Source organism: Prunus mume, linkage group LG7 (genome assembly GCF_029339155.1).
Source record: "Prunus mume cultivar Tortuosa linkage group LG7, ASM2933915v1, whole genome shotgun sequence".
NCBI lineage: Eukaryota > Viridiplantae > Streptophyta > Magnoliopsida > Rosales > Rosaceae > Prunus > Prunus mume.
In genome coordinates, this window is record NC_142704.1 from 2400144 (window position 1) to 2415119 (window position 14976).

Consider the following 14976-nt stretch of genomic DNA (forward strand, 5'->3'; position numbering starts at 1 on the left):
GGTAATTGGTTCTTGGTTTTAGTTTTAAACTTGTGGATGTTTGACGATAACTCCCTATCCTGTACATATTCTAATAAAGACTCGCTTCGTGTTCAAATCACAATATTTTTTTGGCAACTCAACACTCGAACACATCAAACCAACATAATTTCGTTTTCAAATACCAAGACATAAACTATGACAAGCTGCTGAAGATCGCACAAAAAAATAGCAGGAAAATAATTATTAAACATTATCTAAGAAATTTCTCAACGACATATATAGATGACAGATGAAATAAATTTTGCAAAGTGCGATTCAAAGGCCATGTAGCATAAAAACAAACATATAATACAATCCCAATATTACTGCAGATAGTCAAACAAAACTGCTATTGTCTTCTATTACAGAATGTCATCCGTTCTTAAATGCAAACTTAGGAAACCAAATGTTGTCTAAGTAAACCATTTCCTTAAGACAGACCAGAGCTCGCTAGGCCAGCACCAAAACCACCAACTCCACCAGATCACCAGCACCACGACCAAAGCCAGGCCTACTACCCTGATATTTAATAAGCAAGAAGCAGAAAAGTTAAGAGATACATTATATTTCTAAAGTGAGAAAATCTTCTCATCAAACAACACATTTAAGTGAGCAGTATATAAGTTTGTCAAGTCCTCAATAACAAGGTAAATGGGATCAGATAAATGGGATCGGATAGAACACAATTTCAAAATGCCAAGATGAATAGAATATCATCGACAGGCAATTGATCTCCAACCCAATAAACGGTAAAAACACATAGAACCTAAATGAGAAATATAAAACAAACTACTTGACAACAGAAACATTACCCCGAAAGAAGGTCTGTAGTCAATAGGCGCTCCACCCTTGTCGCCAAAATCACCCCCTGGTGCACAAGGACCTGAACAGTACCCATCCCTGTCACCGAATCTGCGTTCTCCTCCATCAAAGCGAGGTGGGCCACTATTCACATCATCAAAACATCCACATTGCATTCCAACCAATGAAAGGGTTCAACAAATGAACTAGAAAAGGAACACAAATTTGTCAAAGTATACTTAAATAAGTTAAATAACTCCTTCCTAAATGATCGATATCACACACTCTAGAGTTTAAATTAAACCCATATAAAAATCCAGGCTTTTTAATAAACTTTTCAATCATTCCGTCAAACAAACTACATTTCAGTCAATTACAGTATTCAATACAATCTAATTTCAAACCGTCTTCCAAAAACAAAATGATTGTAGGAGCAGTTTACCAAATTAACGACTTCCTGTACAAATTACATGTGCATAACATCTTATCAGCTAAACCAAATAACAAAAACGAACAATTTGAATAGCCATTTACAATTAGAACAAAGAACACATAAATCCTTTAAATGAGAACAAAGTTACAAGTCGCTACCATATGTTATTCAAATAATCAAACCCAATTCGCAAAACACTCAAAGAAACAACCCCAATAAAATATATCAATAGATCCAATAACCAATAAAGAAGATTAAACAAATTAATTAACATGGGTGGTCACCAGATGGGCCCAAGGGGCGACCATAAGGCTTGGCCCGCTTCTTTAGAGTTGCAGGGACAATCTCATATGGGAGATTGAGGTAGTTCCTCAAAAACTCAAACCATCATTGGTTAGGTACCAATAGTAGTACATGCTAAAATATGAATATGGTTTGAATGTATTAGGATAACTTTATTCTTCTCCATAACGAGATATATATATATATATATATAAGAGTTTACATGTGGGCTTTACAAGGAATTAGATACAGTAAAGAATTAGGAAAGTATCTCCTAATTGTACAATGATTTATCAATTATATAAAAAATTGGAAAGTAAATCCCTTAATTAATTAAGGAAATAAATCTCCTTGATTAATTAGGAGACTCACGTCAACACTCCTCCTCAAGTTGATGCATATATGTCACCAATGCCCAACTTGGTAAGTGAGTCATGAAATACTCTATCCACTTCAACATGTTTGGTTCGATCATGTTGAACTGGATTATGGGCAATGTCAAAGGCTGATTTGTTATCACAGTGTAACTCCATTGGCTTTCTTGGCTTGAAACCCAATTCTGTCAATAGTCTTTTGATCCACAGTAGTTCAAAAACTTCGTGAGCCATTCCTGGATACTCACTTCTGCACTAGACCGAGAAACCACATTTTGTTTTTTACTCCGCCAAGTGACTAGATTACCTCTCGCGAAGGTAAAGTAACCTGAAGTAGACTGTCTATTAGTAATGGAGTCAGCCCAATCAGCATTTGTATATCTAACAACTTCGAGATTTCTATTTTTTTTAGAACATTAATCTTTTCCCAGGTCCTAACTTTAAGTCTTAAGATCAGATTAACTGCATTCCTATGGGACACACTAGGTGAATGCATAAACTGACTAACCACACTCACAGCATATGCAATATCTGGTCTTGTGTAAGATAAATATATCAACCTTCTAACAAGGCATTGGTATTGTTCATTATTGGTTGGTTCTTGATCCATGCCTTCATATAACTTGTGATTCATCTCGATGGCTGTATCAGTAGGTTTGCATCCAAGCATTCTTGTTTCAGTGAGCAGATCTAATACATACTTCCTTTGAGATAGGAATATACCAGTTGTGGACCTGGCTACTTCAATACTTAGAAAGTATTTCAGATCACCTAAATCCTTATCACAAATTCCTGAGACAAATACTTCTGCAGTTTCAGTTGCTCTCCTGTGTCATTTTCAGTTACGACTATGTCATCCACATAAACAATCAATGCAGTAAGTCTTCTTTCATCACGCTTCAAGAATAAAGTGTGATCTGCATTACTCTGTATATATCCAAAATTCTTCATGGATTTAGTGAATATGCCAAACCATGCCCTTGGGGATTGCTTTAACCCATATAATGACTTTCTGAGTTGGCGAACTTTATTCTTCTTGTCACGAGCTAAGTTACATCCTGGTGGTAAGTCTACAAATATTTCTTCTTCCAAGTCTCCACGTAAGAATGCATTTTTTTATATCAAATTGATGTAATGGCCAATCGAGATTTGTTGCTAGAAACAGAAGGACTCTTATAGTTTTAATCTTGGCTACTGGGGCAAAGGTCTCTTGGTAGTCTATCCCATATCTTTGTGTGTACCCATTTGCCACCAATCTAGCTTTATATCTTTCAATAGATCAATCTACTTTGAGTTTCATAGTATAAATCCACTTGCATCCCACTATCTTCTTTCCATGAGGTAATGACACAAGTTCCTATGTGCCATTCTTCTGGAGAACTCTCATTTCTTCATTCATGGCTTCTTTTCATTTTGGGTCTTCCAGTGCTTGATTACCTTTGTTGGGAACAGGTATGTCGGCCAACTATTTCACAAAGTGTACTCGTGACTCTGCTGATGGATACATAATTGTTGATGAGATATTTTCCTTTGGCATTAAGATTTGCTTCATAGTGTACTGGAGGTTTTCCCTGGCGACCGATCACAGCCTGATAACGACCGGTCACTTATGACTTTGCCAAAAACGACCGATCGCAGCTTGGAAATGACCGGTTGCTAAAACCAGCCTCAGCCTAATTTATCATCTCCTTGTTGTCCAACTTAGAAGGAGGAAACGATGAGATTTTCCCACTCCAAAGACTTCTTCAGCTGTAGTACCACATCAATCACCTGCTGAGGAATGAAGCTCAAGAAGACTAATGCTAATGGTAACTCTCCTTGTTGTCCAAGTGATTGGTGTGGTACTGGAGCTCAAGAAGTCTCCGAGTGGGCAAATTCTTTAGCTCGATGCCACACCAATCACCTGCCGAGGAATGACATCCTCGGCGGTGATTGTGTGGTAATCGAGCTGAAGAAGTCTCCGAGTGGGCAAAATCTCATCGTTTCCTCCTCCTAAGTTGGACAACAAGGAGACGACAAATCAAGCTGAGGCTGGTTTTCATGTAGCCACCGGTCACTTCCAAGCTACGAATGGTCGTTTTCGCAGAGTCAAGCGATTGGTCATTTTCAGCAGAGTCATTGGCGATCGGTCGCTTTCAAGGTGGGATGATTCGGAGGGAAAAAATAAAAATTTGAGAAGTTTTGGTGTCGCAATGCTCCTTCTGTGCAGTTGAAAAATATATATCGTTTTCCCGGAACACAACATCCGTAGAAGTATAAACTTTCTGACTAGGGGAATGATAACATCGGTATCCTTTCTGATGAGATGCATAGCCAATGAAAACACAATTTTCGGCTCGGGGATCTAATTTTCTTTATTGGTGATCATGTAAGTGGACAAATACAACACAGCAAAAAATTCGGGGTTCCAGGTTTGGGGTGAGAGGTGTTTGGATATGATGGTGAAGTGCTTGAAGTGGTGTTTGAAAATTTAGGATATTATAGGGAATCTGATTTATAAGGTATGCTGCAGAGACAACGGCTTCGCCCCAAAATGATCGTGGCATATTGGCACCAAAGAGATAGGCAGGAACGACTTCCAATAAGTGTCTGTTCTTTGTTTCAGCCACCCCATTCTGTTGGGGAGTATAAGGGCATGACCTTTGATGTATGATGCCATTATCTTGTAAGAATTGGTTAAGAAATTCTCCGCCATTGTCAGAATGAAGAACCTGAATTCTAGTATGAAACTGAGTCTCCACCATTTGATAAAATTGTTGAAACTTGGAACTGACTTCCCTTTTGTTTTGAGAAGGGAAACCCAAGTCATGCATGTGCAATCATCTATAAACGTAACAAACCATTGTGCCCCTGCATGAGTGGCAATTTTAGCAGGTCCCCAAACATCAGATTGAACAAGGAAAAACGGAACCAAACTCTGATATGAACTTAATAGGAATGGGACACAATGGCTCTTAGCCAATTCACACGTATCACACTAGAAGCTGGAAACATCAAGATTGGAAAATAATGATGGAAACAACTTTTTAAGCTAACCGAACGAGGCATGCCCAAGACGTTTATGCCATAACCAATTTTGTCTCTTTCCCCCTCAAGACGAGTTCCACTAGCGGTGAAAGCTTGACCACCCTTGACCTCACTATCCGGTGCCGAGTCCAAGTAATTGAGTTTGCCTCGCCGAGTACCACAACCAATCGTCGTTCCTGTGAGGATATCCTGAAAAACACAATTATTTGGCCAAAATATTACAATACACCCAAAAATAATAGTAAGTTGTGCAACAGATAACAAGTTATGGTCCAAAGATGGAACAAGTAATACAAAATCCAAGTGTAGGGAAGCAGAGAGAGATAGAGAGCCCTTTCCAACCACAAGGGAGGAGGTACCATTAGCATTAGACACCACCGACGGAGTGGATGATTTGCGATTAATAAGTTTGCCAAGATCAAATGTCATGTGATCCGTAGCGCCTGAGTCGATAATTCATGCGGAGTTTTTGGAGGACGTATGAAAAGTAGAACATTTGGTGGTGGTGATAGAAGGAAGAGTCCGGGTAGCCGGGTCAGCAGGATTAACCGTATACTTCTGTGAGTCTGCAATAAGATGAAGAATCGTAGGGGTTCCTGACATTGCAGTGGAAGTAAGATATGATATGAGATGGTGAGGAATTTGATGTATGAATTTGATGTAGGAATTGGATTTAAGAGGTATGTGTATAAGAGTTGAGAGTATGTGTTTAGGGATTTGGATAAGAGGATTTGAGGGATTTGGATTTGGAGAAAAGTATGAGGAATTTGATTTAGGGTTTTGGATTTGAATATGAGAAATTTGAGATAAGGTTTTAGAGAAAACCTAGGATCGATTGCTCTGATACCATGCTAAAATATGAATATGGTTTGAATGTATTAGGTTAACTTCATTCTTCTCCATAAGGAGGTATATATAAGAGTTTACATGTGGACTTTACAAGGAATTACTTACAGTAAAGAATTAGGAAAGTATCTCCTAATTGTACAATAATTTATCAATTATATAAAAAATAGGAAAGTAAATCCCTTAATTAATCAAGAAAATAAATCTCATTGATTAATTAGGAGACTCACGTCAACAGTACATCCAAGCAAAGTTTCTCTCACATACTCCTTGGACTTGATGCTCTACATCAGCTTAACCACCTGCAGATTTGGCACATCGATTTCTGGGTGCTTTGCCAAGTTATAGTCCTTCTTTGCATAGCACACTCCCTCTGTTCAAATTGAGTTCAAGAAATTTTAACAAAACGTGGAGGTTTGGGCCCAATAATTATAGGCTGGGGTGAAAATGGGTTAAAACCTCAAGTTTGGGATGAGTCAAAAATAATTTTCAAGTCCAATATTTCCAATTAATTAGGAAGGCTGAGCTAGTGTAGCCCACGAATAGGCTTGGGCCAACAAAAGCCCATTAGGTCCATGCAAGACTTGTTTTATTTTCTTCTTCTTCTTCTTTTTCAACTTTTTCTTCTTCTTTTGTTAGTCGCAAAATCTCTCAATTATGAGATAAATTGTGTCTTTAACAATGAGCTGTGCCCTTGGTATAACCGCTAAATACATTGAGTTTAGTCTCAAAATAAAAACATTTACATTTGTATACAATGATTACTTGTCTTGTGTGTTACGAACTCCCATAGAATACATGTGTTCTAATTTAGGATGAACTACAGTAAAACCCCCAAACTATAGGGGTTACAAACTCATATTCAACGTTTATTGACCAGTACACAAACTTCACGAAACCTTTCAAAATACACCTTCAGTTAGGTTAACCATTAAAAAATTTGTTAACTGTTGATGTGGCGAAATAGGATTCATGTTTTAAGCTGATGTGGCATCCGCATAGACTAAAAAATTAACAATGACAAGACCCGACCCAAATTCTACTTTGGAATCAACCCTGTGCGTGTCCAACACCTGGCATGTGCATGTCCAACACCTGACAAGTGCTGGGCACACTTGACCAAATTTCCCTTCTAACTAAGACTCAAAAATTTGTTTTAAGGTTTGACTTTTGCTGAAATTCGGCAGAGTCTCCCCTGTAATTCGCTCGTTTCCCAAAACTTTCACCTGTACAAAATGCAACTCATATCCACAATCGTTTAGCATGCATCAAACAAATAACTTTGAATGGCCTCAGGCCACTTTATACCAAATAAATCATTTTGCTATCTGAAACTGGTCTCAACTCTTAAAATAACATGAATGCGTTATCAAGTTCCAAAATAACTTGACAGAACAAATTTTCAACACTTGCTTATGTGGCAGCACCTAGTAACTCTAGGTTGTCTACGTACCCTTACTAAGGGATCAAAGCATACGTAGTTCTTTCTGCATAAATTGTAAGTAAACAAAAGTAACTTAATCAAATAAAATCGAGAAACCTTCATAAATAATTCAGATCAATCGACCGGAACTCAATCAAAGGCTATTGAGGTTAGAACAATCTTCTACTCATCCCACATGTGCATAAATAAATAAATAAATAAATATATATATATATATAAATTAACTTATTACTTATAAATAGGAAAACGAGAAAAATTATTAAAATAGCATTGATCACGTGAAACCTTAATGTCAATATCAACAATTTAAATAAAATATGTTTTCCTTCTTTCACATGTAAAAATCAAATTCATCACTTAATAAATTAATTGTGAATTATATAAAATTCTTAGAACTTAGAAAACTCTCAATCTTTGTCTCATAAATCGGAAAACATGTATTAAACCTTCACCAATAAGTACCAAAATAAAATCATAATTTCTAGTTTAAAACATTTCAAAACTCAAATACTCTTTACCTAAGCGTACCCCCATTCGTGATCCGTCAATTCCACTAATATTCCGTTAGTTCCAAGTACCATGTCTGTTACATCCTCGCAGGCCTCGGAATGACAGGACCATACTGAATTTCCTCAAAACCGGGAAGAATCTGTGAAATTCCCGACATCAAACCTATGTCGGGCCCACTCACAAAAAGCTGTAACCTCCTTTTCCAAAAGGAGTAAGGACAGACTTTCTGCGAAAATTAGAGTCCCCTAAATCGAACATTTCCCAAAAATTTCAACCTGCATAAAACACATTTAATATCACCAACTGGCAGTATGCACAAGATAATTTCATGCAATTCACATAATCGGCCTCCGGCTTTCAAATACTTCAAAACAAACTACCAACACAGTTCTTAAGCCAAATAATAAATTCAAACGCACTTATGAATGCCAAAAGTAATTTATATCATTTAACTTTCCCAACTATCCAATATGCGAGGTTTTAACCTCCTAATGCCAACACAAATAGTTTAAGGTCTCGGCCTAAATCATACAACAATCCGAACGGGTCTTGCCAATAATTCATCCACAACATACTAACCCCACCCTCCCGTAGCCAAGCGAGAGTATGGGTAATCATCTAATCACACCTCGGTCTCATCCGAGTTTCAGGACCAAAGACAAGGTCAGAACCCAACTATAAAAAAAAAACACTTAAATAAAATCTAGTCTGCGGCTGCACCTAGGCTGCCTACATACCCCTTGAGAGGGATTAAGCCACACGTAGTTCTTTTAACAACAATCCTGGTTCCAATAACATAAAAACCATTACAGCCATACAAATTCGTACATTCTATAATTTACTCCATTCCCTTTTTTAATTTAAATCACAACTCACCAAACACAATCTTTTTCAAACCTCTTTCAAATAATCATATAATCTCCCCATACGCCGGAACATCTAACACCACATATGGGGTCTGTCAACACGCCAAAAAATCATATGCCACGTGTGACCTCTCATCTCATATCACATACTCCCCATATGCCGGAACATCCAACGCCACATATGGGGTCTGCATCCACATGCTTTGGAAAATCCTACGCCACGTGGGACCTAGCCATCATATCACATAATCTCCCCCTACGCTGGAAAATCCAACGCCACGTATGCGGTCTGTCAACACGCCGAAAAATACTACACCATATGTGACCTCTCATCTCATATTACATAATCTCCCCATACGCCGGAACATCCAACGCCAGATATGGGGTCTATCCTCACGCCGAAAAATCCTATGCCACTTGGGACCTAACAATCAGATAATCTCCCTATACGCCAGAACATCCAACGCCAAGTATGGGGGCTGTCAACACGCCAGAAAATCCAACGTCACGTGTGACCTCTCATCTTATATCACATAACTCAACTAACGCTCGGGACCTGTCCCTATGGTCATTTTAATCCTCCTATGAAGGTAAGACTACCCTGGATGACCCACGGTGAACCAAGGGTCAAGCTACCCAAACATGGTCAAACAAGTCCACGAGGCCCACGGCCTCCAAATTCCAATCCGAAAGTTCCTATGTGTTCTACAAGGCTTAGGACACACGTCCTGCAAGTTTAGTCCAGATCGGACAGTCGGATCGCTCACGATCGAATGGTCGGATCGCTCAAACGGTATCCAAATTGAAATTCGAGCACACCTACGTGTTCATGAGGACCAGGAGATCACCTCGGGACATCATGCCCATTTTCTACAGTGCCCAAGCGCGGGCAGCGCGTGGGTGTCCAAAGCGATAATCCATCATCGAAAAAACCCAAAATCACGGCTCAAGACTCTTACCCTAGGTGTAACACCCAAATTGGAGTCACTTTTGTTCTTGGGCATACCCCAAAAACTAAGCGGAAGTGGCAGGAATCTAATCCCGAAATCCAATTCAAAAATCAGACAACCTAGGCTAAAAATTGATGCAATCTTATCCAACCATTAGCTAGATCATGAAGAAATGATGAATTTTCATACCTTAATCGCCAAAAATGGCTGCCAGAGGAGAGAGATCGAAGCTGGCGAAATTTCTAGCAAAAATTGGGCGTTTCTCTTGGTTTTTAAGGCAAAATCACGGCGGTGGAGGCGGGGCCTAGTGGGGTTGGAAGAAGATGGCGGCCGGTCATTTTGGTACCGCCACGTCAACTTTGGTGGCGGATGAGAACAACCGGCCAAAATGTGGCGGTGTCATTGCCATAGCGAGAGAGAGAGAGAGAGAGAGAGAGAGAGAAATCAGATTTATCAAACCCTTTTTGTCAAAATTACAGTTATGCCACTGAGGGTATTTTGATCGTATCTCTCTCGTTACAACTCCGATTCGAGCTCATTATGTGTCTACGGACTCATCTCACCGTTCTCTACGCAACAGTATAGTCGAAATTCCTAAATTCCTTCCCGGTCAAAAAGTCAACTTTAAACCTAATAAAATATTCTATGAACAAAATGGTCTTTTATCATGTTTAATTAATAATTAAATATTTATTTAGGACCGGGTCGTTACACATAAACACAAAGTCAACCCGAGCCCATTTCTTGCAGAACTCAGGGAACACATAGTCAGTCTGAGAACACACATCCTCGCAGAACTCGGGGACATGTAGTCAGCCCGAGAACGCACATCCACGCACCATACGGTTCAGGCATCCTAGAAACTCGTGGGGCATTGTCATCAATGACAAAACTGTTTCAAAGGCAACTAGGGTAATCATGTGGTGGGTTTGAAAACCATATACCGAAAACTTATCATGAAATTTCCCATATTCCACAACTCCATATTTCAAATTAGTTCTCAACTACCTTTGAATTTACACCACATACTGTTGAGAACCAGTGTCCATAATTCATCATTTTCAAACCACTGATTATATATATATATATATATTATATTAAATATAGACATGTACTTGGATATTTAATTAACTAAATATTCACGTCGGAATCGGATTAACAACCCATTCCCAACTCTTCACAACTAAACACAATATAATAGCCTTAGAAAGTAAAAGCAATTGCATAGTAACTCCTAACATTAAATCATCCAGTAACACTCAGTCATATACTTTAATAATAATCATAATAATAATATAAAATAAATAAATAACCCTTAGAAATCTCATCACTTCCAATAACGCACAATCCTCGAATATCATAAATAACATTAAGGAATACCATAAAATACTATAATATAATCTCAAAATCCAACCATAATCAAAATAATTCACATAACAGTCAAGCCTCGTTTATAGGAGCGTTCTTGCACTTCTCGAAGGATGAAATTACCTCAGAAGACTCTCGGTCAACTGAGTGGTCAAACTTCCCAAATCTAGTCGACATGCCCGTTGGGCCCACGACCTCCAATTTCCTATCTGAAAGTTCCTATGGGTTTAACAAGGTTTAATAAACATGTCCTACTGGTTTGGTCTGAATCGAACGGTTGGATCACTCGCGACCGCACGATCGGACGAATATCTTTTATCCTCAACTTTGAATTATTGAATCGGAGCATCCGGGGCTCCGATTCACGATCCGCAAATTCCTACCCAGATCCTAGAGATGCCTAGATCAACATATCTTAAATTGAAAACAATCCAACAGTCTGAACATATCGAACTCGGATAACACCCAATATGCGATATTCGATCGACGGTCAAACAATAACCAATTTCAAATCCGAGCATACCATCGTGCTCAGGACGACATGGGAATCATTTTAGGACCCAAAGACTGCCACAAAATTGGAAAATCTCCAAACCGCCGGTCAAGATCTATACCTACATGATCAGAACAATGAATGGAGTAACTTTTGTTCTAGACCATGGCCAAAAAGTTGCCGAATATGGCCGGAATTGCGAGCCGAAACTAGCTGAAACTTTAAGTGATAATTTGAGTTTCAAAACGTAAAAATTGATCCTAAACAACCCAACCATCAACTAGAACACATTGAGAAGATGAAAAAGCATACCTAGATCGTAGAAATTGGTGGCTGGAATGGCCTGAACGAACTCCGGGAAGTTATGGGTAAAACCGCGGCTTTTTCGTATTTTACTAACACATGCGGTGGTGGGGAGGTGAAGGGTCGGGATGGAGAGAGGAGATGATAATGGTGGTGGCTCAAAAACCACCGAATGAATAGTAACAGGGGGTTCTTTGCGTGAACCAGAGAGAGAGAGAAAAGAAATTCTGGTTTTTAAAAACTAGACTTCGAAATATTTACAATTGTGCCATTATGCTTCTTTTGATCGTAACTTCTTCGTTACAACTCCAATTTGAGCTCATACGTGTCTACGAACTCATCTCGACGTGATCTACACAACGATACTACTAAAATCCCCAAATTATTTCCAGAACAAAAAGTCAATTTTTAAACCCATTAAAATATTCTCAGGGTAAAATCATCTTTTTATTGAATAATTTAATATTAATTTTGGATTGGCAAGGATTGGCCAGCAGCTACAGCTCCTTCAGGTCACCCTTGCCGATAGCAAGGATTTGGTAGCAGCTACGGTGGCGCCTCCTTCTGTATCCACAATTACCTTACCAAAGCCCAACTTCAATTTTCCTTCCTGCCTCTGCTCACAATCGAAACTACAGAATCAAACCCAGGTCGGATCACCCTTGCCAAATGGCAAGGGTTGAGCAGATGGAAAATAGGGACATGAAGCTATTCAAGGATCAAACAACTCCTTTCATTCATCCTACCAATCGGCACGTTTGCTAAAGAACCCACTCACTTCCTTCTAAACCCTAGCTCCAACACATGCCTAAGCCCACCTGCCAAGTCCTCAAAACCTGCCGAACTACTAGCCCTACCCAAGGCTCACCAAGGCCCGCTTGGCCCAATTACTGAACAGCAAGTGCTAGGCCGAAACAACTTGGAGCCCTATGCTATTCCTAAATAATAATAAAAAAATTAAATAAAAAAAACACTTACCACACGGCAAGCACTATGGAGAAGAAAATAAAGGCCCACAAATTTCGCTCTCCCTCAAGCTTCAGCCCTGCCGAACAGCAAGGGCCACACCAAGCCTTCTTGGACGACTCTTCCTTTCAAGCTTTGTTCTTCCTGCGGAAGGACAAACCCTTGCCAAAGCATTGGAGACCTGGCTCCAAGGACTTACCGAAAGCCCAAATATCCACAAGGTACCTAGCTACCAATGGTTCTAGAGGCTCCCACAACTTTTACCATACCTCAATTGTTAACGCAACTTCTAGCTTGCCAACTTGGAGGACTAGGGAATGCCCTATGGCTCCCACTGAACCTGGAATGCTCGGTCACGATTACACAAAATCTAACAAGTTCCCAACCTGTAAGCTACTTTTCGATTGTGAACTTAGAGGACTACTGTTTACACCATAATCAACCGAGCATATCCAGCCTCAAAACGACTAGCACCAAGGCAGACACGCATTCTCCACTTTGCCGAAGGAAGACATTATTCCAAGGTGCCAAGCACCTGCCGAAGGTCCCAATTGCCGAACCTAATCTGCAGGACACGTGTCACCACCACAACAACTTGCACAAAGTCCTACATTGAAACTTTGTGCAAACCTCCCACTTTCACTTCCCTATAAATAGGGAATAGTACCCAAGTAAAAAGGGTAACGACTTTCACACTTTTACTGTTACTTTGCCAAAGTTACTATTCTTAGCTAACTTAAGCATCAGAGATCCTTCGGCCGGCACCACACCGGTGTCCGAAGCTTAATGACTGCTTCTCCCACTTTGTCTTCTGCAAGTTCTTCCCTTGCTGAAGGTTCTCACCTTCTCCTCTGCTGAAGACTCATCACATTTCTCTAAGTTGACCCTCTCCAAAAAAGAACATCAACAGAAAAGATGAGAGACATAACTTGCATATATGATGGATGATGAAAAAAAAGGCGGATTAGGGTAAGTTTTCTAATAATTAATTGATTTTTTTTAATCCGAATGATACCATTAAATATGTTAGCAATACATAATTTGAATAAAGAAGCATTGTGGTGCATTGGTAAATGGTTGAGTATGTGAGTTGGAGGGTAGGGGTTCAAAACCTCTCGACTCCAATTTTAACATATTGATTGTTTTTAGCTACTGTCAGTTCGGTTCAGTCGGATCGACTCCAATTTTAACATATTTATTATTTTTTAGGTACGAGTTGATTTTAACATAATTTATTATTTTTTAGCTATTGTCAGTTTAGTTCAATTAGATCGACTCCAATTTTAACATATTTATTACTTTTTTAGCTACTGTCAGTCCGATTCGATCGGACTGACGATCTTAAACCCACCGATATATATAACTTAGGAACGAACAAAAAAAACTAATTACCATTATACATAATTAGAGGGATTAAGGAAACATCAATTGTGCGTCATATCAGTGAAGCACACAGCATGATCTCCAGTTCGTGGCCGACCAATAGTACAATTCCCATCTAAATCAAGCCTAATGGATACTTTATTTTTTCTCTCAATGGTATGCAACTTTTAATTCCGAAAAGGTCATATCATCAGATGTACATGGGTCCATGCATTTCAAAGTAGTTTTTTCCTACTATTTTCAAACCTCAAATCATTTTTACTTTCTTACCCCATGAAGCTTGATTACATATGCGGTAGGCCATGCATGTACAAATTATTTATACGCACTCATGCTCATAGAAGAAAAAGATGGTAACTTACCACCACTTGACAAAATGACATCACAATAAACTAAGCATAACAACTTTGTACAAGCATACAAGCTTAAGGACTTCTCTTCCTCTTGTCAAATCAAGATGAGATCATTCATATTATAATACATGTTTTATTTATTTATTTATATTATATATTAAAACATAATTAACTTAACGCCGCTTGACAATATTTCAATCAAACAAAAAACTTTTGGTTAAAAATGAGTCAACATTATATTCAGTAAGGACCTCTATCTGTCAAGTATGCATATAAAGCCAACACTTGAGGTAAATGAAGTCGTATTTTTTGTTGTTGTCAAAATTAGGAAGGGGATGAAGTCATTGGAGAGAGTAAATATGGTTGTTGTAGGTGAGAATTTTCCACCAAAACGCATAAATTATATGCAACAAGTTTATTTGGTGTGGTACTTCTTTGCCGAACATTGAAACAGGTGTCGAAACTCCCTCGTTTGGTTTTTATCCGAAAAAACAGAAACTCTACTACTTAATTAGTAGTATAAAACCATGGCCCAAAATGGGGCAGGGAGAGCTAG

The 14976-nt window shown here is 38.8% G+C and overlaps 1 protein-coding gene across 1 annotated transcript; it reads right to left on the reverse strand.

Moving 5' to 3' along the window:
- Positions 1–451: 451 nt before the first annotated feature.
- LOC103337586 (small ribosomal subunit protein eS10z) lies at positions 452–11099 on the reverse strand. Its single transcript, XM_089041249.1, is given in 8 exon segments — positions 452–493; positions 496–540; positions 834–969; positions 1530–1638; positions 1641–1672; positions 6034–6157; positions 10868–10943; positions 11046–11099. Coding segments are annotated over 8 exon segments (618 nt in total).
- Positions 11100–14976: the final 3877 nt, after the last annotated feature.